At 32.6% G+C, this 24,843-nt stretch overlaps 1 protein-coding gene across 2 annotated transcripts in view; it reads right to left on the reverse strand.

Annotated features, from left to right (window-relative positions):
• CEP290 (centrosomal protein 290) overlaps positions 1-24,843 on the reverse strand; it is a 100,782-nt gene that overhangs the window by 31,918 nt on the left and 44,021 nt on the right. For both annotated transcript variants that reach the window (XM_022552458.2, XM_089921088.1), the window contains 14 exons: positions 22,091-22,264; positions 17,873-17,984; positions 14,001-14,206; positions 12,913-13,064; positions 11,212-11,323; positions 10,144-10,599; positions 9,177-9,341; positions 8,079-8,186; positions 7,725-7,859; positions 6,245-6,511; positions 5,518-5,625; positions 4,661-4,860; positions 2,101-2,314; positions 1,017-1,154 (listed from right to left, as the gene is read on the reverse strand). In XM_022552458.2, the coding sequence (XP_022408166.2) occupies positions 1,017-1,154; positions 2,101-2,314; positions 4,661-4,860; positions 5,518-5,625; positions 6,245-6,511; positions 7,725-7,859; positions 8,079-8,186; positions 9,177-9,341; positions 10,144-10,599; positions 11,212-11,323; positions 12,913-13,064; positions 14,001-14,206; positions 17,873-17,984; positions 22,091-22,264 (2,547 nt within the window). The remainder of the gene's footprint in view (positions 1-1,016; positions 1,155-2,100; positions 2,315-4,660; positions 4,861-5,517; positions 5,626-6,244; positions 6,512-7,724; positions 7,860-8,078; positions 8,187-9,176; positions 9,342-10,143; positions 10,600-11,211; positions 11,324-12,912; positions 13,065-14,000; positions 14,207-17,872; positions 17,985-22,090; positions 22,265-24,843) is intronic.

Consider the following 24,843-nt stretch of genomic DNA (forward strand, 5'->3'; position numbering starts at 1 on the left):
ATATACAAATAATCGAAGAGCAAATAAAAATTACAAACAAAACATATATAAAGTAGATTTTTCATTTTACTCAAAATATACTATATGAAACTTTATGTGAAGAAATTTGAAAATCATCATTAAATGTATATGTTTTGGAGAAAAGATTTTATACAGTTCCAAACGTAACAATTGGGTAAGAAAATAATAAAATACATTGTCAAAAAATAATAAATAACTTCAAAAAAAGGCTTTAAAGTTAGGCAGCTCTGTAGATTAAATGTCAAGGACCACATGATTTCCATAAACTATTTCAGGGGCTAAAAAGGGAAAGCTAACTAACTCATATTATGAACTTAGCAAAAACTAAAAGGAAAATTCTGAAAAGGCAAAAGAAATAAAACAAAACAAAGGAATCTGTACACCTATCTTGCTTATCAATATAGAATTTAAAATCCTAAGAAAAATGTTTCTTAAATTTAATTCTGTTAGGAGAAATAGCTTATAATGGCCTATCCTTTGCTAATCCCCAAAATGCTATTCAGTGAGTACAATAAACATGCTTAGTGTTCAAAACTGTGTGTCGGATTTCCCTGGTGGTGCAGTGGTTAAGAATCTGCCTGCCAACGCAGGGGACACAGGTTTGATCCCTGGTCTAGGAAGATCGCACATGCCACAGAGCAACTAAGCCTGTGCACCACAACTACTGAAGCCCTTGCGCCTAGAGCCCATGCTCCACAACAAGAGAAGCCACTGCAATGAGAAGTCTGCGCACTGCAACGAAGAGTGGCCCCTGCTCACTGCAACTAGAGAAAGCCTGCCCACAGCAATGAAAACCCAAGCAGTCAAAAATAAATAAATAAAATAAATGAATTTATTTTAAAAAACCCCAACTGTGTGGACATGTGTATATCCACCAATAATTCATTAGAATAAATTCCCTATTCATTATTAAAATTACTATATATCCAAGTGGATTCTCTTCCAATGGGAATTAGCAGGAATTCTGTTATATTAACGCACATGTCGATACTCACCTTTAGCTCTTTAGTATGTTGATCAACAATCTGTTGAACATTGAGATTTGCCTCTTTCTGAGAAGTCGTGGAAATAATACGTTCTTCAGCTGCTGCTGTCATTTCTGCCCGAAGTTCCAAAAGTGCCCGACTAAGGGCCTAAAAGTTACAACATACGTAATATTTTTAAAAAATTGGTATTTCATATAAGCAATACAAAATATACATAAGCTTTATTACTTTAAACTGTTTTCCTAAAATACCATGTGTTTAATCAAACAGAATTCACAAACTAACAACCCAACTTTTTCAAATGAATTTCCTTTAGTAAGTGAATTCAATTATCTCCAAATTGAGTGTGAATTCAAAATCTTGATAATAATAATTGTGAGAACCCAGCATCGAATCAAGCAATCTGTACTACAAAACCCAGGCATGTTTTGTTTTCAAACTTCCAAGTTGAAGTATTTATTTAAATTACTCAGTACATACTTCCATGTGAAATTAATTGAATGTAAGTAGACAAGGAAAGTTACAAGATTAGAAGACTTAAAATTTGCCAATAAATTTCATGAGCTAGCACAGAAAAACAGCAGCACCTTCTAAAACAGTTAAGTATATAAAATGAGATAAATAAAAAAACTAATAAATCTGTTAATCCACTGACCAACTCCTTTTCATAACACTATCTCTGCGATCTCCTTCTTTAATCTTTCCTCCTCTTATCCTAACTCCCTCTTAATCCCCAGAGTTACTTAAAATTTTTCAATTATTCAAATTGTTCAAAATAGCCTCAGTAACATACAATCCTAATAGGAAAGGAGAGAAAATAAATAATGTAATGAAGATTTCCCTTTATTTCCTACAGCTAACCCACAAATCAGGTTGAAAACATAAAAAGATAAATTAGACTATATCTGAACTTAAAAACAACACCTATCTATAAAGCTATTTAAAAGAATTATAAAGACCCAACCCTGCTCAAGATAAGGCTTATACTTTTTATTACGAGAGAGATACATGCTATCATCTTCTACAAATCTTTTGTAAAAGCAATCTACCACATGTTTTTCTTAAATATTGATAATTTTCTATTGTTACTTACTTTTTGTTGTTTCTCTTTCAAGGCTAATTGGCTCTTCAGCCTTTCTACTAGATTCCTCATTGTAGTTGTTGGAGCTCTTGAATTTGCTTCTTTTTGAGCCTGAAGTTCAGATTTTAAACTCTGCGACTCTTTTTGTGACTGGGCCAGAAGACACCTCAAATCCTCTACTTGTGCTTTTATTTGTTTCACTTCATCTGCATGATTTTCTTGGAGCCTAATATAAAGCAAACATATGTACTTAATAGAGTAGTTGCTGCAATTAACAATTTGATTGACACAAATTTTACAAAGAACAAATGTTTGGTCCTCAGCATCCTTAAAATCTAAGATTTGATCCAAATCCAAAAGATGAACAATTCTTTATTCTACTTAACTACTCTTAAACTTAACATAAAATAGAGTTTTTTCTTCCAGTTTCTACTATTTTTTGCAGCAATTGCATCAAGTAATTTGTGGCTCTAGATGAAATAATATAGAGAGTGAACAAAATAACACTTTAAATATTATGGTTCCTGCGAGATGTGACTGCTTCCTTTGTATCAGGGATTTCTCAACCATGGCACTATTGACATTTCTGACTGGATAATTCTTTATTGGGGCGGGGGTTACTGTCCTATGCATTTTATTTTATTTTATTTTTTGCGGGCCTCTCACTGTTGTGGCCTCTCCCGTTGCGGAGCACAGGCTCTGGACGCGCAGGCTCAGCGGCCATGGCTCACAGGCCCAGCTGCTCCGTGGCATGTGGGATCTTCACGGACTGGGGCACAAACCCGTGTCCCCTGCATCGGCAGGTGGACTCTCAACCACTGCGCCACCAGGGAAGCCCTGTCCTAGGCATTTTAAAACATATTTAGCAGCATTCCTTGCTTCTACCAACCAGATGCCAGTAGTACCTCCTAGTTGTTCATCAAAAATGTCTACAGACAATAACAAATGTCCCCGGAGTGGGGAGAGGAGAGCAAAATTACTTCCGCTTGAGAACCACTGCCCTATAACAACATGTTACAAAGACAAAATATAAACCTTCACAGAAATCACATGTATTATGGTTCTAAAGTCACTAGTATTGTATCTATAACTCTATCTATAGTTGTATACTATATAGAAGTAGATACTATCAAAAGACTTAGTTAATTCAATTAATTCTACTGCTCAGTCAGTATTAATTACCCTTATAAACTGAATTATATCCAGTTCACTGTGCTTATATAGACACTGCATTAATAAGGTCACCAATATGGAGATTCAAATGATTAAACTTTGATCAGTGAGAGGAAGGTCTGTTAAACCACGAACAGGTATTAAACACTCTGAGACTTGTTGTTTACAGCAAAAACTTAAGTCACTTTAAATAATCATCAAAGTGTAAAAATACAAGGTTTCACTAAAAAAATGACAAAGAACTATAATTTCTTAAGACACATTAAAATATGTATGCCAATGTGCACACAGAGAATAGAAGTGTAATTTTAGGCTAAAATGACATGGTAAGGTACAAAACAACAACTTCAAGTATTTCATGTGGCAAAAAATTATATATACAAGGTAATGTCAAAAAAATGATTATTTTCTACATCCAGGAATTAGATTCAAAATGCAAGAAATTTTGTGCTGTAAAATATGACAGAAACTTACTATATCAAAAATAGCATCTCATGTATAAAATTTAACAGAATGGGGAAAATTAGATTGAAAATATACCATATGCTATTGCTAATTCTCTTTTCTCTTAGAGAATAACTTATTTAAAGTAGCAGCTTCTTAAGCACAAATAGTGTTAGTTTTGTCAGAAGCATCTTGGATAAATGAAAAAAGAAGCAAAGGTTCTAATAAGGGCTTCAGAGATGGAATGGAATTATAAGTCAAGTAGTTAGCTTTCTTATTTTTTTCAGATACGAAACTGAGCCTCAGAGAGATAGTTCTACAATGATTACAAAATACCTAAATATAAACCTATTTTAGTTTTAAAATACACATTCTGATAAATGGTTGAACAATGTTTAGAATCGCTAATATAGAGAATGCTGTGAGCCCTCTACCGTCACTGTGGTTAATAAAAAAGATTGGTTAATTTTTCATTCAACAAATATTTGAGCCTTTAATGTATGCCAGAAACTGTTATAGGTATGTAAATAAAAGTTTTATATTTATATGTTACTTTACAATTTTCAAATTACTTCCACATACATCATCATTTGGCCTTTATATAACCACCTTGAAAGAGCCAGGGTAAGTACCGTCATTTCACTTTTTAGATAATAAAATGGAAATTTAAAAAGGTTAAAGATGAGATTCTATATAAGAATCTGAGTTGGCTCTTGAGTCAGACTGACTAGATTCAAATCGTGGCTTTCCCATCTTCTCCTAGGCATGTAACTGAGGCTTCCTATAGCCTAGTTTCCTAACTGCAAAATGGAGTGAATATGCTATGTCACAAGTAGTATAAAATGAGATAATATATTCAACATTTTTAGAACAGCGCATGACATAACAAATGCTTACATTTATCTTTATTATATCATTATTCCCATTTGCCAATATCTACATTTCTAAGACTTACCGTAATTTGATATTTTCAAACTCTTTGACTTTTAATTCAGTGACTTCTCTTTGTCTCTCTAAATCCTGAGATACATTTTTTAGTTTGATCACAAGTGAGGAGAGAGAGTCATCTTGTTCTGCTACTCTCTGTTCCATCTCAGCCAAATGAATAAAATGCTTGTTGGTAGGAACTGGAGTAGGAGACTGTTTTATTAAATCCTATGAAATATGGTTGGTTATATTAGCCATGAGCAGGTACAATGCAATGCCATACTTACTCCATAATTTTAACTTGGTTCCTTAAATGATCAAAATATAATATCAAATCTAAAATGTAATGATTTAATAGGTAATGAAGGCTTAAAGAAGATAGGAAATATAGATCTTATTCTTTGTATTCCCAGTATATGGCAAAGTGCCTACATGTAGTGGGGGATCAATAAATAAATGTTGATTGAATTAATGAGTTAAGGCTTGAGGAAGCTAAGGTTTGCTTAAGGTCATTTCGCACATATAGAATACAATGATCAAAAGAGGCAAGAATGAACTGAATTCAGAACATGGAAAGCAGTTAGACACAGGTAAACTTAATGTGCAGATTTGAAAAGAAAGATTGAGGTCAGATAATGGAAGGCTTTGAGTACGTGGCTAAGAAACATAAACATGATTTGGTAGGCAGCAGTAAGCTACTAAGAAATGTCGGTTTAGGGAAAAAAATGATTACAGCTGTGTCTTCAGAAGATTATTCTGGCAAAAAAAAAAAAAAAGGTAGGATGGCTTCTAGTCCAAAAAAAAAAAAAGAAAGGGAGAGCTAAATTTTCAATTGCATGGTCTCAAAAATCAATAAAGAATAGAACAAAGTTCTTAGAATCTTACCCAAGTTGTTTCTTTGAATTTACTGAGTGAACTATCAGCCTGTAGTTCTAATTTATGATGAAGAATATGAAGTTCCTCTTCATGTTTCTTAACAATTTCTCTTTGTTCCTGTTTTACAAGAAATCAAAACTATATCTTATATTATGATTCAAATAAATTCACATTCTAAAGGTCTTAAATATTTTCTTATCTTTACCTTCTAAAATCCTTATGAGATAGGGAAGGAACAACATCTGCATGTATTTATTTATACCTGTATACATTTCCCCTAGCACATGTTCAAACTGACAAGCCCAGCCTTAGAGCATAATTTATTATTAATATTAGAATAATATGTATCCATCAGCTTTTAACTTGTTTCTAGCAAATTTTTAAATGTCAGATTTTTTTTCCCCTCCAAGTTCTAGCAAATTTGATTTCCACTGATACCTGTGTGACAGATTTCATTCTAACTTACTGCCTCAGTCTTTACCTATTAACTCAAATGATATTTTTCAAAATCACACAGTTTCACCATGAAAGCCTAATTTAGCAATTTAGTCGGTCCATAACACAACTGCCAGTTTTACTGACAGATCTGTAATCCAATCACATGAAAGTAACAATACCTGAATAGAATCATTTGAAAACAAGAAATGAAATACCACTTCAGGGCAGAACAGTATTTGGCATTTGTCTAAAAAACATCATAATAAATAAAAGAGCATAACATAATATAATAAAATACTTCTCTGGCTTTTTCTAGAAGATGTTGATACTTCTTTAACACTTCTTCCTTTTGATTTAACCTTGCTTGCATGTTTGCAATGGTCTGCTGAGCAAGTTTCAATGTGTGATGAGATTTTGGTTCCACCTCTTTTCTTCCTAGCTCAGCTATAAGCTTTTCTCGTTCTGCAGTGGCAGGCAATCGAAGCCTCAGTTCATTAATTACTTTGTCTCTTGACAGAATATTTTCCTCTGCTAACCGTAAAGCTGATTCTTTTTTTTTTAGCTTCTGCAATGATCAAATCATAAAAAAATACATTTTTCTTTTAAAAATGCTTCATCTGAATTTTAGTCAAATTAGCTATAAGCAAGGAAAGGAGTTTCATTTTATTTTTCACATCATACTTATAATAGCCAAATGATACTTAATAAGGTTAATCGACTGTATTTCTATGTGACAGCAGTTATCTACATGTATATTTTACTTATTTGTAAGATTATCACATGTGTTAGAAATTTCACTGTTATGATGAAAATGAAATTTACTTACAGTACTTTATTTAGGTCTTATAGATTTAGAACTAGAAATGTGTGGTGGTGATAGATTTAGAAAGAAAATGTAATAAACCATTCCTTTTATTTTGGTCCACTGACTATTAAAGCACTAGAAGAGTAACCTATAAAGTCAACAAAGTATAAAAATTGGAATTTTAGTGGCCTGAGTCAATGGGTCACTATTATAAAATCTGCAGCTTATCAAAACAAAACAGAAGAAAGTGTGTTCTCCTCAACAGAATTAAGGCAGATATTTAAAATCTAGTAACTCAGCGGCAATACATATAAACAACAAATTTACAATTACAGAAGACAATCTAAGTTTTCTCAGTTGGTTTAAAAGTGCACAATTTAAAAAATTATTTTAAATGTATTTATAGTTAATATGATTTTCATTTTAGTTGACATCTAAACATACTCGGTTTATACTATTTTCTGTAGAATTTAATAAAGAAGACAGATCTAATCGTCTATTAACCAAATTTAAGACCTAGATTAAACTAAGAAATAATTTCTAATTTACCTTCAAACCCTTTAACTATCTACAAAAAGGAATAAACTGAAAATTGATTCAGAGTATAAAACATGCACTTCAAAATAAAACATAAAAATAAACAAGGATGAAAACAATTCTTGATCATAGAGAGGAAAGAAATACATTGCTCATAAAGCTACAGTCAAATGCTCTTTTTGTTTCCTTTCACGCTAGCAACTGAAGAACATGCCCAAAAGTGGCAAATAATGATTAAAAGGAGAGTAATTTCAAATTAGCCATATCTGCTGTTCTTTATCAGCTACTAGAAACATTATAGGAGAATAAAAAAGGAGAACAGAATAAGCAACAGATTCATCATTTTATGCTTCATCCTCATTTAAAAATATTGCTTAGAAAATGCCACAAGCATACCTAATAATGCACTAATCAAAATGCAAATTCTTCTAATTACCTCTTCTAGTGATTTGCACGTTGCCTGTGTTTCTAGGATTATTCGAATATTCTCCTTAATTTTTCTTAGAGCAATCTCAAGTTGATTTGGAAGGGGCAAACTAGGGTCTGGCAGTGATCCTGTAGCCTCTTCAAACTATTGAGAAATAGAATTTTTTTAAAAAAGCAGTTGCAGCATTAAGAAGAACAATATTAATTTTTACAACTATATGACATGACATGGTTAAACTCCACTTACAGTTGAAACATAAAAAGATACCATCAATTAAAATTCCAACCGACCTTAGAAAATATTTCTATTTGTTAACATTATAGGCCATGCTACAGAGTAGTAAACAAGACTAATCATTCATACCTTTTGTGCTGCACTTAATATTTCATTTTGCTGACGGTCAAAAACATCTAGTTGACGTTCTAGCTCAACTTCTCTCTGATCCCAGGCCATTTGTCTTTCTTCGTGAAACTGAAAAAGACAGTTTGGGTCAGACACACACAGAGATACTCACCAGGAATTTTTACACACATTTTTCTTATTTAATCCTCACAACAACCCTTTGAGGTCACTCTTATTTTCATTTTATGGAAAAAGGAAGTAAATTCAGAGATGAAAAAGAAAGTAAATTCAGACTCCATATCTGCCTGTCTCTAAGATCACAGAGACAGGCAGATATGGAGTCAGGATTTCAATCCATCCATATACCCATCCATCCATTCATCCAAAACATGTTTAATGACACATTCTGTGTGGCAAGCACTATTCAAGACAATGAGAACACAGCAGTGAACAAAACCAAGTACCTTTCACTACAGAACTTATACACTAGTGAGGGGGAGATAGTCAATAAACAAGTAAGTATGTAATATGTCAGAGGGTGATGAGTGCTATGGAGTAAAATGAAACTAGGTAATCCCTATTCAGGGAATCTTGATGATAAGATTTACTGTTGTAGACCGAGTGGCTAGTGAAGGCCTCACTGATAAGGTAAGACATTTGAGCTAAGACCAGAAGGCAATGAAAGCATTATCAATACTGTTACCTGGGGTAAGAACAATCTAAGCAGAAGGAACAACAGAATTTCTGAAGCAAGCAAGCATGTGCTTAGTGAATATCATCTGCCTCCAAAGCCTTTGTGCTTTATTCTACACCAAGCTGCCTTCTCCTATTCCATCAGTGAGAGCCAGTAGAAACTTGTAACCATGAAAAGTCAAATAACTAATATTGAAATAAAAATTAACTTACCAAATAAGTTTGCTTATGAATTATTCCTTTAAGACTATTAATGCAACTAAATAAATATGTATTTTTAGAATAGTTTAAAAAATAAGAAACAGAATATTTTATAACAATAATAATGGGAGCTACACTCAATTAGGAAAATAATGTAGTCACCCATGCAATGTTGTTATGTTAAAAATCTTAGCAACAAATACGAAAGTAAATATAAAATGAAACCTTATTCTGCTGCACAATATCTTCCTCCAGACTACTGATTGTATGCTCATACTCAGAAATTATATTATTCAAATATTTTATTTCTTCTTTATCTTTGACTAATTCTCGACTGAGTTTAAGCTCTTGAAGACGGAGTTCTTCTATCTTCGTATGCCAAATGATTACCTGAAGATTTACAAATTATACATACAAATGTAAATACTATATAAACAAATATTTCTCCACTGATCTTAATGATTTTAATTCAAATTAATGGACATTCTATAACAAAATAAGATATAAAATTATCCTTGGTTGTTCCACAAGGAAAAGCTTATTTAGAATTTCCAGACTTTTCTAATATGTGGGATCTTAACATAAAACATTTTTCAAATGATGTTGGAATGGATATCACTAACATTCACTTTCATTTATTCATTTACTTTCATATATTTACTGGGTCCTTAGTGTATGTATGTAATTGCAACATTCATTTTACTTTCATAAATAAAAATCTTAAATGTTTCTAGCCTAGAGAATAAAATTTAATTTCAAAATAATTATTTTTCGTTTAATTCCTTCCAAATGAGGGCAAAAACAAATTTATATTAAAAAATAAATGTGGGCCTACTACTTGTAAATAATTTTAAACATAATAATTATGAAGAGTAGAATTCAACTAACCACTATAATGTTTAAGAATAATTATAACTAGTAATTAATTAATATATAAACTTTCCTAGAGTGTTTAAAATTCTTTGATATTATACAATCTAAGCATTTCTATTGAAACCATGGCTTAGAGGAGTCTCATTTTATTTATAAAAAGATATCCAAATAGCCCAAACTCCTAATTTGTAAAACCTGAATTAATAAATTATACATGGAATTTTGTTCATATATTAAGCATTATTCACATAGGCACATATTAACTCAAAGTTATTACATAACTCTTTTGAAAATACTGAACTTAAAATCAATGTTTTACCTTTTGGGCTCCCCTGGCATCCTTTAAAGTGCTTATTAACTCTTCCAGCCCCTTTAACTTTAATTCCATCTCCAGTGTTCTGTTCTTCATATTTCTATGTTCTTGTTGAGAATTTTTCATTTCTTGCATTATCTTCAGTTTGTCGTTTTGTAACTGAATCATTGTTTTAGAGAACGTTTCCTGCTGTGCCAAGGGTAAAGCTCCACTAAATTGCCGTCGTAGAGACTGAATTGTTTGGCGCAGATGTGTTGCTCTGTTTCTCCCCTCCAAACGGGCAGAATAGAGAGCTTGTTCTTTTTCATCAAGTTTCTGCTCTAAGCGCAAATTATGGGCCTCCATCTTCTGCAGCTTAGACGTAACCGACTCCAACTTACCAAGAGCGGTAGCCTCACTAACTTGAAGAGAGACAACGTGTTGGTGCAGCTTGGCAATTAGTGCCTTTTCATCAGACTGTGCCTAATATAAAAAATATATGTTTGTAGGAAGTTTCAAGTTTTCCCAATGAAACTTATCATGGTTTTAAAATCACAATTTACTAAATAAAATTTAAAACAGGGTGCTACATGAGATCCTACAAAAATCTAACCTTGTTTTAATTGCAAAAGTGTAGAAACCTAGAATCAAACTTATTTAAAATCTAAATCTGGCATCTAACAGTTGGAATATTACTGTTTTCTTGAAAACTTCCATATATTAATAACAGTATTGATAATAATACTAATGCAGACAATGTGGGGTTTTTTAATCCTAAAAAAACTTATAGTGTGAGAATATGTGAAAAACTATATATAAATACAAGAGAAAATATTGTTATGAAAGACATGTTTCTCCTCACTGTCTGGACTTTGATCAGCAGCCAGCACAATCCATCTGTAAGCATTTAAATGCTTTTCTGTGTTATGAATGGCATTTCAAATTAACGAGTTTTTCTAATCAACTTACAACTAACAAAAATAGGAGCCTCTATCTGATATATCCTCTGATTAAAACTACAAAATCATCCCAATATCTAATGTAAATTTAGGAAAAAGAAAAGAATCTATATAGAAGAGTTAATACTGCACATACCTGATAGTCTAACAGTTGCATTCTGATGGACTCTACTTCCTTTTCCCTGGACTGTTGTTGTGCATTCAAAATTTCAACTTGCCTTTTGGCAATGTCAGAAATCTCTTTTAGTCTAGGAAGTGATAAGATACTTCAGATACAACTGGGTACATTTTCTAAGTAAATAAATATTAAAATTTCAAATTTCTAGACCCTTGGAAAAGCCATTAGTTTGCAGCATCTCTTCTTTGTATGAAATACTAAAGTTTCCTGAACTGTTTCATGAAACATAATTCCATGAGGAGTTAACAAATGTTCTGTAAAAAATACTCCATTCCCAACATTCCTCTCCCTTGAAGACTCATATACATATCATATCAAATGCTCTGAGAAGTTCTAGAGTAAAAAATTATTTCAACCTGTACATTTTTTGCATTTTCCAAATGTATATGGTCAAAGAACTCCTCTCTCACACTTTTTTTCATGAGATGCTTATTATCATGGTTTGGTATAGATGGAATAAGGTATTAAGTAGGCTTACTTGATAAACTGTACAGTTAAGAATACAGAAATTTAAAATTGCCAGGTTCCCTAGATCAATTAATGTATGTTTTGATTTGCCTTAATTTGCTAGTTACCAGAAATGTGAAAAAGAGATTACACAATTACTACAATTGCAAAAAAAGGGTGGAGCTTGATGGTAAGTTATTAAATTTCCTATATGACTATTTTGATAAGATTAAACAGGTAAAATAAAATGCATTTTACTTTGGGCTGGAATAACTTTAGTTCAGCATAACAGATAAGTCAGGTTTCCTCATATTGATTAGAAGCTCTTACCGCCAGTTATGTAAGTTTTCACCAATTAAAATATAACAAAATGAGTAATTATAAATTAGTTTACTTCAAAAGATGAAGTACATGAGGTGAAAGGAAGAATAAAAAATTGGGTCATTCATAGTGAAAAGGGCTGGGAATAACTGATATTCCCAAAAGGACTATCAAGACTCTAAAACAGTGGCTATAACTTTATGGGTAAGCCATAAACCCTTTTTACTAATTATCTGTGCTAGACAGATCAACTCAGGGATCCTCATGCTTTTCTAATGAAGTAACACATAATTACAAAAGAGTGATTAGACAGCATCTACCTGGTATACACAGTATTTCCTCCTTACATATATTGATACTTTGAATTCTAAGAGAATAAACTGTTTCCTTATGTAAAATGAAAACAACACTGTTATCAGGGTTATTAAGTGTAATTAGATGAGTCAGTATATGTTTAATAGATGTAAACTGAATCAAAATCTGTATTTTATTTCTATTTTTACAGCAACCTTATGAAATAAGTATTATTCCTCCCTTAATAAATTAAGTTTAAACAAATTAAATGGCCACAACGCTTCCCTCCAAAAAAATATTAGTATGTGGAAAAACTAGATCTCAGAGAGTCTTGATTTCAAGTTCAGTGTTTCCTGTAATACTATTCCTGGGCTCTGAAAAATGTAAATCTTGAGAAGTTATTTCCTCTTCAATATTATTACTTATGCTAGTTAAAAATCAATCTTGTTAATATTGTTTAACCCTGTTCTAATAAAAAGAAACCAGTAACAATTGCCACTAAGGATACTACCCCTTTACCACTGTAATTAGAGTTCATAAACACAAATTAGAGTAGACACAGCTAATCAAATGACTAAAAACTCCACATGAACTTACTTTGATACTTCAACTTTTAGTTCCATTTCACTCTTCTCTAATTCTAGAATATGTTGCCTATCAGCGTCACTTACTGTCTTGCTCACACTATCAGCTAATTCATCTCTTAACATCTGTTCCACTTTCTGCGCTTCCAAATTGATTTTGGTAAGCTGAGAAAAAGTAACAAAAACCGTTCAGAAACGTTAGTTTTTGGTGACATTTTCCTTTTATTATACCTTTCAGCACACTGCAGTCCTCTTTACTTTGCATTAGTCCAGATACTGCATTGGGTGTGAAGTATTAAGAATAGATTGACGAAGATAAGGGGAGAAAAAGCCAGGAACAAATTATGAAAACTCTAGTTGTATGTCAACCCACCCGAAGTCATTTATATTAATCAACTCACAATCTAATAAGATATGAATCTCTGATATTCTTAATTTACTTGAAATGCCATATGCTCATTATATTTTACTTCAACTATATCATCTATAAATAAATCTAAATAGTTAATAAAATCTTATTAATATATAATGACATTTAAAATAAACAAAATAACGTGAATGATTTGAGAAATACACATTCTCAAGGTAAAGGAATATTATGAGTGCTACTTCATCATAAATTATTGAATATTTGCAAACTATATTATTACCAGCCAATTTAGTAATTTTGACCATATCAAAAGTCTAAAACTTCCTATTAGAATGAAGTCCCTGAAAGGAGAGATTACTGTCTATTTTATTTCATGCTATAACTCCAGTTCCCATACAGCATCTGGCATGTACTAGGCACTCAGAAATAATAACTGTTAAATGAAGGGATGGTAGTGGAAGGCAATTCCATTATTAAGCAAATAACATCTTTTTGCACATTAAATCTAATAATGTAATGCTGGTGAGAAATAAAAACTCAATCACAAAAATACCTGCTTTCTTTTTAAACATTTCAGATTTAAAAATATATTATTTACCCATTATATGAAACACAAGCACTATATTAATATGCTACTTCTGAGTTACAAACAAACCTCTTCCAAAAATACAATGGCTACCATGACTAATTTTTTACTCTCTAACTGCATGAAAAAAATTATAATATCAAACCTCAGCAAATTTGGTTTCCAATTCAAAATTACGTTCCTCCACTTGCTTCAATGAAGTCTTCACATGTTCATACATTTTTTGAGAATGTTCAGCCCGCTGCCTTTCATTTAATTCCTTCATCTCCAGCATAGTGATTTTTTTTGAAATAGAAACAATCTCACTATTGGTTATTGATTTCTTTGCCTTATCCATGTTAGATTCATTTCCTAAATGCAACAATACTTTGGTAAATCTCACACTGTTCTTATCTAAAGTTTATCCCAGATACTTTAGACATTGTATGTAAGGAGGCAATATTGTTCTGTGGAAAACACGTGAGCCTTTTGAATTATGACAGACCTGGACTCTAGTCTCAGCTCTGTTACTTATCCGTATGCTGCCTATCCTAATCTCTCTGGGATTTACATGTTTCGTCAATCAAATGATAACACAAATTATTCTTCATAGGATTACAGGCATACCTTGTTTCATCGTGCTTTGCTTTACGGAGCTTCGCAAATACTGCATTTTTTTGGTTTTGTTTGTTTTTAAATTGAAGGTCTGTGGCAAACAACCCTGAGTCGAGCAAGTCTGTCGGTGCCATGTTTCCAACAGCATTTGCTCACTTCATGTCTCTGTGTCACACTGGTAATCCTCACAATATTTCAAACTTTTTAATTATATTTGTTATGGTATCTATGATCAGTGATCTTTGATGTTAATATTAAGACAAAATGAAGGTTCAGATGATGGCTAGCATTTTTTAGCAATAAAGTATTTTAAAATTAAGGTATGTACATTTTTTTTTAGACATAATACTGTTGCACACTAATAGACTATAGTATAGTGTAAACATAACTTTTATAGGTACTGGGAGACCAAAAAATTCCTGTGACTCATTTATTGCAATATTTGTTTTGTTGTGCCAATCTGGAGCCAAACGTGCAATATGTCCAAGGTATGCCTGAACTGAAATAACAATGTAAAAGATGTAGTGTAGGAGGTGTCACATGTAACTGAAAGGAGATAAACTGTATTAAGAGGCAATACAGTGAAGCAACACGACTTTGTGAATACAAGTGCAATGACTCAGAGTAAAAAAGTAAAATCTGAAGCCATGTGATTTAGGGATTTCGCCAAGTATCTTCTTTAACCCTGACTTTTTTCTGGCCTTTGTATACATCTAATATCAAATATTTTACTTTAAATTATTTTATCAGTTATTATACCCTTATCTCATATATGCAGTTGTATAGCTTATCTTTGGACACAGAAGTTTGTGGTTAAATGAAAAGAGAACGAAAGCCCCCTCATTGACCATGAAAAGGCATCACGTAGGATTATCATTAGTTAGTCACCTTTTAAGAAGAGAAAACTAATACTTTCGCTTTGCATAACACACATGCTCCAGGAAAAAAAATTTGGTAGTTTTATTTTTTTTAGAGAGTCAATTAACCATATGTTCAGGGAAGCCAATTATTTTAAGGAACTAATAAGCAGTGATTTACTCTGTAAACAGTCGTAACACCAATAATGCCACCTCCTATCTTTCTAGCTTCACAAGCTTGAGTTTTATAACTGAGTTTGCTCAAAGAAATATATATATTTTTGAAACTAAACTGTTTTGGTGTCTGTCTCAGCTTTAAGAAGTGCTTCATTTTGTTCTGTATGTGTCTTTAAATAGTATATGATTTTAGAATAGCTGCTGCAAGCAGTGATCAAATAGCTAACAGTAATGTTACTGAAAGAAGCTAAAAGTGTTAGGAAACCATTGTGGTACAGAGATTCATTCAGGCAACCCTAAGCACCATGAAGAAAAGAAAAAAAAATTGCAGTAAATACAGATATACTAGGAACATAAAAACTCTTCTCCATTCTCTTTAGTGCTAAACTTTGATAATGAAAAGAGGCACATCACAGGGGCTGCAATAGACACTAGTCTACTCTATATTCTTGTGTTTAGAGTGTCCTAGAGAGAGGGTAACAGTCCAACACCAATCAATTCCTGCATGGAAAAAGCTAAAAAAGTGACACTTTTAAACAAAGATAAAAGGGCACCAGGAAATAAAAGCTTTTAAACTTCAGTGATGTATTGTGGAGTTCCAGAATTTGGAGCGAAGCTTCTCATGTCTCTGTTCAGAATTGAGGGGTTGACATTCGAACCTTGGCTTTGGAAGACAGGCAATAGTGAGGTCATTCCAAGGTAAGGAAACACCTTAAACAAAGGTATTTAAACCACCTCAGAGCTGCCTCTCCACAGGACCTTGCTGGAGGCTGTACTTCTTCTCTGGCTTGTCACAGAGCACTACAGGATGCATTCAGTGTGCTTTTCTGGCAGCCCAGTTAACCTTTATTTTTCCTCTATAAGATTTGGACCCTGGAGCCAAACCAGGGAGCTAGCAAGAATAAGACATGCTTTTAAAATTATAGCCATGTGCAGCTGTACAACAACAGTACTACCACTAGCAGCTGTGTTAAAGTATTTATAGAGAGAAAATTTCAGAACTAAGCTGAGTAATGTAGTGGATAAATATTTGTGAAAAAATTTATTTTTTACTTATTTTTTCTGAGAGGGATTGAAACTGTAAGCCTCATCTGATGGAAGATATGAATAATTCACCTACGTATGTTTGAGGTTGACAGACTTGTAAAATCTTTTAAAAAATAAAGCTAGACTTTATATTAAAAAAAAAAAACTTCAGTGCTATAAAGCCATGTATTGGAGAGATTAAGGTATTTGAAAATTAAGGAATTTCTATAGGGAATTCAGCACTTATTAAAGAAACACAGGATAGAATGAACAAAGAATTTACTAAAACTGTATATAATATCCTTTTCTATATCTTAGTTAAAATGGTATCTTCTTTTGTGTAAGAGCTACATGGAAGTCAATTCACTTTTAATCTCTTAATGAATTAAAAAGTACATTTCTAAGAGTAGCTTATTTTAGACTTCCCAATGTTAAGCCTCTCTAAGCTACATGTCTCAGTTACCAATTTAATAGTAACAGAAACTTTGAATAGCATTAGCACTCTAAGGTCTAGAAAACAAATTAAAACATTTTACCCAAAGGGGCAAATTTATTTGAAAATTATAAAGCATAATGCTAGTGAGATAAAATTATTTAAATGTTGTGAACTAGGATAACCATTTGAAAAACTAATATGGAAAATCCTAGCAGAAGCCACAAAGATTTTAATACCCTTTAAGACAATATCTCTGTTAGATGTAAATGAAGATGTTCACTGCAGCACTATAAGCAATAGCAAAAATTAGAAAAGCTAGTGATTTAATCACCCAAACACAGTAACTTCCTGCATGAATATTTATAAGTATGATGAATAAAAAATGAAATATTTTGATATCTACTAAATATAGCATATAATGTTTATTATAATTTAAAGTATATAAAATATATAAGCATGTATAAGGTCATACAAAAAAATGATACAGTAGTGGAACTATGAGCAATATAAATTCTCAAATTTTTCTGATGTTCTAGGTGATCTTTTAATTTAAAAATATAAAATGATATATTCCTAATATAACTTTATACAGTGAAAAAACTCATAATACTATCATTAAAATACAGGTATTTCAAAATTATCATCAGTCTTAATTGTTAAATGGTTCAGTATAGCTAATGCTCAGTCATACATTTTTAACATATATGATTTCATTAGAAACAAATCCAATTTAATAACTAAAAACCTAACTTTGGTAAAGGTTAGTACAAGATATTATTCACCAACTGCCTGTTAAATTAAACTGTTAGGCAGAGAGTGAATTTTTATCAAAATACTTCCTTTTTATCTGGTATAGAAAGGCACTTTAAATGAAAAATATTCACTATTAGACCTTAATCATTTTATATTATGAGTCATAATACTTACCTAATTTAGTTTCTTGTTCCCAGGCTTGTTCAACAGTGTGAAGTTTTTCCTTGGTAATCTCCAGTTCCTTACTTACAGACTCCATTTGTTCTTTTAGGGATGCATTTTCACACTGAATAAAATAGAAACATCACTGAGCAACTACATTGTAATTCAGATTAATACCACAGATGTGACACTGTCTGAACTTTATATAATAATCTCCTAAAGCTCACAATCTAGTTTTTTTTAACGAATGTAGAAGTTCCTCTGCATGTAATACAGATAGACATACACATAACATATATGTTGTATACACACACATATATTATTCTAAAATAATCATCAAAACCTTGTATATCCAATATGTGGCCCTAAACTCCTGAGTATTAGCTTCTGCCATGTTCACTTTGGCCAACGTGGAACACTCAAGAGTCTCACAATCTTCATAAACCAGTGCTTACTTCCCTCATTCATACCAAGGGTTACTGAGCATCCATAGCATGCCATCAGTGACAGGTACTGTATGTTCATGATGAAAAGAAACAGACAAACTTCTGGCCTTCATAGGCCTCACCATTTGGTGTCTGTGGATATATGTGTGGTAGGAGTTGGGGAGAGTGTGGAATGCAGCAGAATGTGAACAGATAATCAAAGAAAAAAATTCACTAAACAGGTCAAGATCTAGAAAGAAACAGAGTACAAAACCAAAGAATAATAAAAAGTAGCATATACAGATAGAGTGCTTAAAGAAAGTATTAACCACTGAAGAGGTGGTATTTAAGCTGAAACTGATGGTAAGAGAAGGAGCCAATCTTGACAAGAAAACAGCCATGGAAAGAACTGATATACTACTGGTAAACCCAGATGCTCCAAAGCAGGAAAGAGTCTGGAGTATTAGAGGACTTGAACACAGTGAGCAACAATCAGAGTGAAGAGGAATAAAAAAAAAAAGTTGGAGAGATAATAGGGGGCCATACCAGGCAAGGCATGGTATGTCAAGACAAGTAACTGGAATTTAACTTAATGTATAACAGGAAATCATTTAAAGATTTAAAGGAAGAAGTTTTAACAAATCATTCTGAATAAAATGTGGAGAATCAATAAAGGGGTAAATAGAGAAATGAGAAATTAGTCAGGAAGATACTGTAAAGTCCAGAAGAGAGATGACACTGGTTTAGATTACAGTTATAGCAGGGAAGATGGAGAAAAGAGGACACATAAGAATTAATTACATTTGGGTGGAAAATGATAAAGGAAAGGAATGACTAGAGAATAATTCTAAGATATCTGCCTTAACTAAATGAGTAGATAATAGTGGCATACACTGAAACAGAAACAACTATGAGAGAAACAGACATCAGGAATTAAATTTGGACACGTTAAATTAGAGATCCCCTTGAAACATGAGTTGTTAAGTAGGTAATTCCATACAGAAGAACAGAGTTCTGAGAAGTCAGGCTGGAAACATAAAATGTAGGAGTTGGCACATAAGTATAATATTTTAAGCTCATTTATTCTTCATTTTAACAAATAGAATGTCTACTACGTGCCAGGTATTCTAAGCACTGGACTGCAATGGTAAACAAATTCCATCCTAAAACTTGTATTTTAATGGAGCAATTTGAAAATAAGCCAATATATAACATACTGTCAGGTAATAACCATTATGAAGAAAAATAAAACAGGGTAATGAAATTTTTTTTTAAATAAATTTATTTATTTGTTTTTGGCTAGGCTGGATCCTCGTTGCTGCATACAGGCTTTTTCTAGTTGCGATGAGCGGAGGCTACTCTTCATTGCGGTCCACGGGCTTACTCATTGTGCTGACTTCTCTTGTTGCAGAGCACCGGCTCTAGGCGCACGGGCTTCAATAGTTGTGGCGCACGGGCTTAGCTGCTCCACAGCACGTGGGATCTTCCCGGACCAGAGCTCGAACCCGTGTCCCCTGCATTAGCAGGTGGATTCTTAACCACTGCGCCACCAGGGAAGTCCCGAGATTTTTTTTTTTTTAAAGGGCGATGTTATAATGAAAAGGAAGATAAGGAAATAAAACATGACTCTCTGGTAATATGCACAATTACAGCCCAGTTCCTAGGTACTGTAAATTCGTAGGAGAAAAACAAAAAAGGGCTTAAGGTGTTTTAAATATCTTGCTACCCTTTTTGCTTCTCTTACTTCCAGACTCTTTCAAAGGATAACTGTGGCCTTGCTCCATATCCCATTTTCATACCCCTGCCCTGGTACTGCACCCTCATTTATTACCACTCTTACCTCTAATATTCAATCATTCTCTCCCTTTTGGCTCTAAATTTTCTTTTCCTCTCCTCTCAAACTTCATTGGTCTCCTTATCAAAAAAAATTTTTTTTGAGAAAACACAGCAAATCCTCTTCTTAATTTTACCTTAGTCCATATCTATTTCTCTTGTCTGCTATTATCAAAATTTCCATTTTTTTAATTGCCTTATCACCCATTCGGTTTTTGTATTTCTTTACCACCCACTCTGTTTTTCCTCTTCTAAAATTTGATTTTCATCACCTTTATTCAATCCCTGAAGTTAACATCTATTAGCTCTAACTCTGTGCCAAACAGCAGGTACCAAACCCACAAAAATGAACTAAGTAGAGTTTCTGATATCAAGAGGCTTATATTCCTGTAGAAGAGGCACACATATAAACACATATAATATGATGTGATATAAATAGCAGAACTAGGTACAAAATATAGAAATAACAGAGAGGGTGAGTTTTTTCTATAAAGAAGGATGCTACAGGAAAAAAGGTAGTGTCTGAAAAAAGTTTTGAAACATGAATAGAAATTCACTGAGCAGAAAAACTGGGAGAGGAGGAAGGGCTTTCTAAACAAAGAAAACTGCACGTACAGAAGAACATACGAAACACTGTGGTGGAGAAAACTGGTAGTTCACTTTCTAAAACATTAATTGTGAAACTCCTTAGAATGTCACAGTAGATGACATGAGTTACGTGCGGGCTAATCACAAAAGTCACTTATTCTTTAAGTGACTGGCAACTTTTGAGAGGTTTTAAGCAAGGGAAGGACATGGTCAGATGCAGGTTTAGAATGATCACTTTGGTGGCAGCAAGGAGAATACAACACTGGAGGTAATGGTATGGGTAATGATTACCACAGTGAAGATAATAAAGAATAAAACTAAGACATTGCCAACAGAGAGGGACATATGTTCAGAATTATAACTGAGATACAGGAGGTAAAGGAGAGAAAAGGATACAATACAGAGACAAAATTTTTTAAGGTTTGAGTAGAGATGAAAAATATTATCTGGGAAAATAAGTTTTAAAAGTTAAAAATTACTCATTGATACGCTACCTGCAGGAGATTTCTTATCTATGATTGTCTAATGCTAGAGAAGAGAAGACAACAGACATGAAAGATGGGAAAAAATAAATTTTTATCACACTTAAATATTTAGAATTTTCCATAAAAATTAACATAATCATCTCTCTTCAAAAATAATAAAAAGTAAACTGATCATGATTATTTCTAGTTAATATTAATAAATAATGACTCAGATAATTTTGTAGGAGTCATTGAAAGCTATTCAGAATGTTTTCTTGAACGTGTCCCCCTAAGCAAGTGAGAGCTTTTGAGCCAAAAGAATTATATCTCCTTCCATTCCAATGAGAGGATCATAAAAGAGAATGAACCAAAAGACATAAGCCTTTATTTTTCATAAAGATAAACAAAATCAGGAGCTTGTTTTGCCTGCTGTAAAAGGTATGAAGGTCGAGTGGCTACAAGACAATTACAAAGGGTCTGGGCCACATTCATAGACTCCTTTAATTAAACTAATGATACTCCATCCTATTCTTCTCTCTCTCTACAGTAAGAAAGGATAGGGATTTGCAGAACTCATCCAAGGTCCAGGAAGAACCATGGATATCTCATCTACTCTCTGCTACATCCACCCCAAAGAGCCATGGACCATGAGGGAATAATTTACACTGGGATCAGGGCAAGAGAAAGGAATGGGTACTTAATAATGCTTCCTCTTCTGACTACATTATCCTATCTGTTCCATGTTCTTTTTTCTTTTTTAAGTACCTGATGGAAAGAGATTTCATTCAGCTAAATCACACAAGTGGGCTAAGGAAGATAACCTGGAAGAAGTCATCCAGAAGTCATTTTGCACCTACAGATAAGATATCACCAAAGAAGAATGGCTAAAATCACAAGGTTTAAGGATCACACATACTTACCTCTAGGTGTTCCAAGTTATTTGTTCTTTGAACAAGCATATTATCTTTTTGCAAGATGTCTCTGTACTTAGCAGTCAGTTCATTGTATTGTTTATTGGCCAATGCTAGTTCAGACAGAGAGACACTATTATCTATAACTTTTTGGAGTGCTGCAATCTTGAAAACAGCCATTTCCTATGTAAATAAAGATACACTGGATTAAGGTGGTGTATTTTTTTCTGGTAAAGGCACTAGCCACTTATGAGGATAAGATAATATAGCTGAAAGCAAAACAGATTTTAGAATAATTTAAAAAATTAGATTTCTCAAGTAAGAATTGCATATATTGCATATATTACAATATATTACAATAACTATTTAATACTTTCATACAAGAAATAATATTTGGAAATTTTAAATCATAATAAAAATAAAGTGAATCTTTTTATAACTCCCGTCATAGTTAAATGAAATTCAGTTAATTTGAGAAACATGTAATATACAGCAGCAAAAAAACATATCACTTAGAATATATCTTTGGATGGCTTTTCTAAATTTCATAAGATTAAAAAAAACACTTGTCTTTTAAATGGCAAAATTTGCATCATCACAGGTAACATTTCCAACTTTGCTATTTCTGCTTATTTATAATTAATAACAAGCTAGCTTTATAATAAAAGAAAATTTTTTGTTCACAGGAAAGAAACATTATTTAGGGAAAAAAAACTTCTCTGCATCAGAGCTATCTGTAACAAATAATATCAAAGGCTTTAAATTACTTGGTTCATCTTCAACTCTTTAGCTACAGAGCTATAAGAGTCACTATTCAAAGACACTGTATTAACACCAAAAAGAAATGACTGAACATAAAACCAAATTTATGAAGTGAGGAAGATAAAGAATTTATGAGTTCCCTGGAGGACTCATAAATTGGTTAGGACTCAGTGCTTTCACTGTGGTGGCCTGGGTTCAATCCCCGGTCGGGGAACTACGATCCTGCAAACTGTGCGGCTTGGCCAAAAAATTTTTAAAATAAAAAAATTTTAAAAAAATAAAAAGAATTTATGGTTATAATTCATTCTGAAGTAGAGTAATGAGGGGAAAATATTTGTAATAGTGCTTCAGATCTCAATTTGAAAACTTCTCTATATAAATAAATACACCCTAGTCTACCTTACCCTTGGGATTCAGTTTCACTTTTGCTTTGTGGTGAGGGAAATCATGTTTCCCATCCTTAAAAATATCCCTTTTTTTGGCTTTCCAATTGTTGCAAAAACAAACAAAAAATCCAGGTTGAACAATCAGGTTGAAGAGGAAGAAGATTCTAGTTCTTTCTTCCCTTCTATCTCAAACACTAGATATATTTGTAATACTCTAAGAAAAGTACATTCTACAAAATCTAACACAAAATAAAAACAAGAACATTTCATATTGAAAATAGGTTTATTACCATGACAATTTCACCCATTACTATATTTAAAAGGGGGTGGCAAGGAACTCAAGTTAATTTTACTTTGAATTCTCCTATTTACATGCTCCTATGTAAATTTAGACATGTCAAATGAACATACACATGCTTAAATAAGGTCTGATCAGATGTAAAGCAAGGTGCAGAAGAGTTGCATGGCATGCAACTTTTTGTGTCTTTGTTAATAACTTGCAAAAGGAAACATTAGAAGGATTAGCAGTTACCTAAAGGGGGTGGAAGGATGAAGTAGAATGAAGTGAAAGGTATAAGGACAGACATAAGATTTCTCTGCTGACATCTTTTGTACATGTAAATGTTTTATATATTCAAATTTAATTTTTTAAAAAGTTATCCCTAAAACTGAAAACAAATGTAAAATAAATGAACCTAACTATATAGCAATTGTATGGCATAACCACACAAAGAGGAGAATTACTTCAAGTCACTATAGAATATGTTACCATGACGATACATCCTTAGTGAGAGATATTCTAAAGAAAATAAGAACTGTAAAGAAACTTTATATCTAGTAACACTGGTATTGTTATTGTTAATACCAATACAAGATTATTGTTTTCAAATTAATGTATGAATATTGTAGTATAAAAAAATAATTATTTTAATGTTATTTTAATAGATTTCCGTGTTAAAAAAATAAAGTACAAAATCAAAGGTTAGTAAAAACTCCATACTCTTACTTATCCTAAAATGTTAAGTTTGAATTAAAAATAACAATATGAACTCATGATTTAAATCTATACATATTTTCCTAACTGGACTAGTAGCAATGACACTCCAAGAGCAATGACACCTAGGACTGGTTTTTGGTATCTAAATGCTGTCCCCACTAAAATGAACCAGGGCTCTTTAGAGAAATGGCTTATTCCAAGCCTGCCTAAGAAGTATACAAGGTACATCCTGGACATATGTTGTTCCAGAAAACAAACTAAGTTTTGCAGCTTGGTTCAAAGACTAACGTATTTCTGTCAAATAGGATACAAGAATCTTCTTTAAAGGGCTCTCACTGGCCAAAGTTGAGACAAAAGAATAATGACTACACCTGAGTAAAACACACTGAATATTTAAAAGTGTGTGAGTCTGTTATGATACTTAAAGAAGAGAAAGCTGGAGGGTGCAGTGGGTGGGAGGGGATAGGCATAAGCAGACTATACAAACTCTGTATTCTGAAAACTGGTCATTAAAAGGAAAGAATGACCAGTTTTTATCTTGCCTTTCTAGTTAGGAATCATACTTGAAGATAACCAAAGAGCTTGGGCTAATGAGGAGAAGCTCTTTATTTTATAAA

The sequence above is a fragment of the Delphinapterus leucas genome, chromosome 11, assembly GCF_059928025.1.
Source record: "Delphinapterus leucas isolate spDelLeu-1000000601 "Yukka" chromosome 11, BTC_Dleu_Yukka2, whole genome shotgun sequence".
NCBI classification, from domain to species: Eukaryota; Metazoa; Chordata; class Mammalia; order Artiodactyla; family Monodontidae; genus Delphinapterus; species Delphinapterus leucas.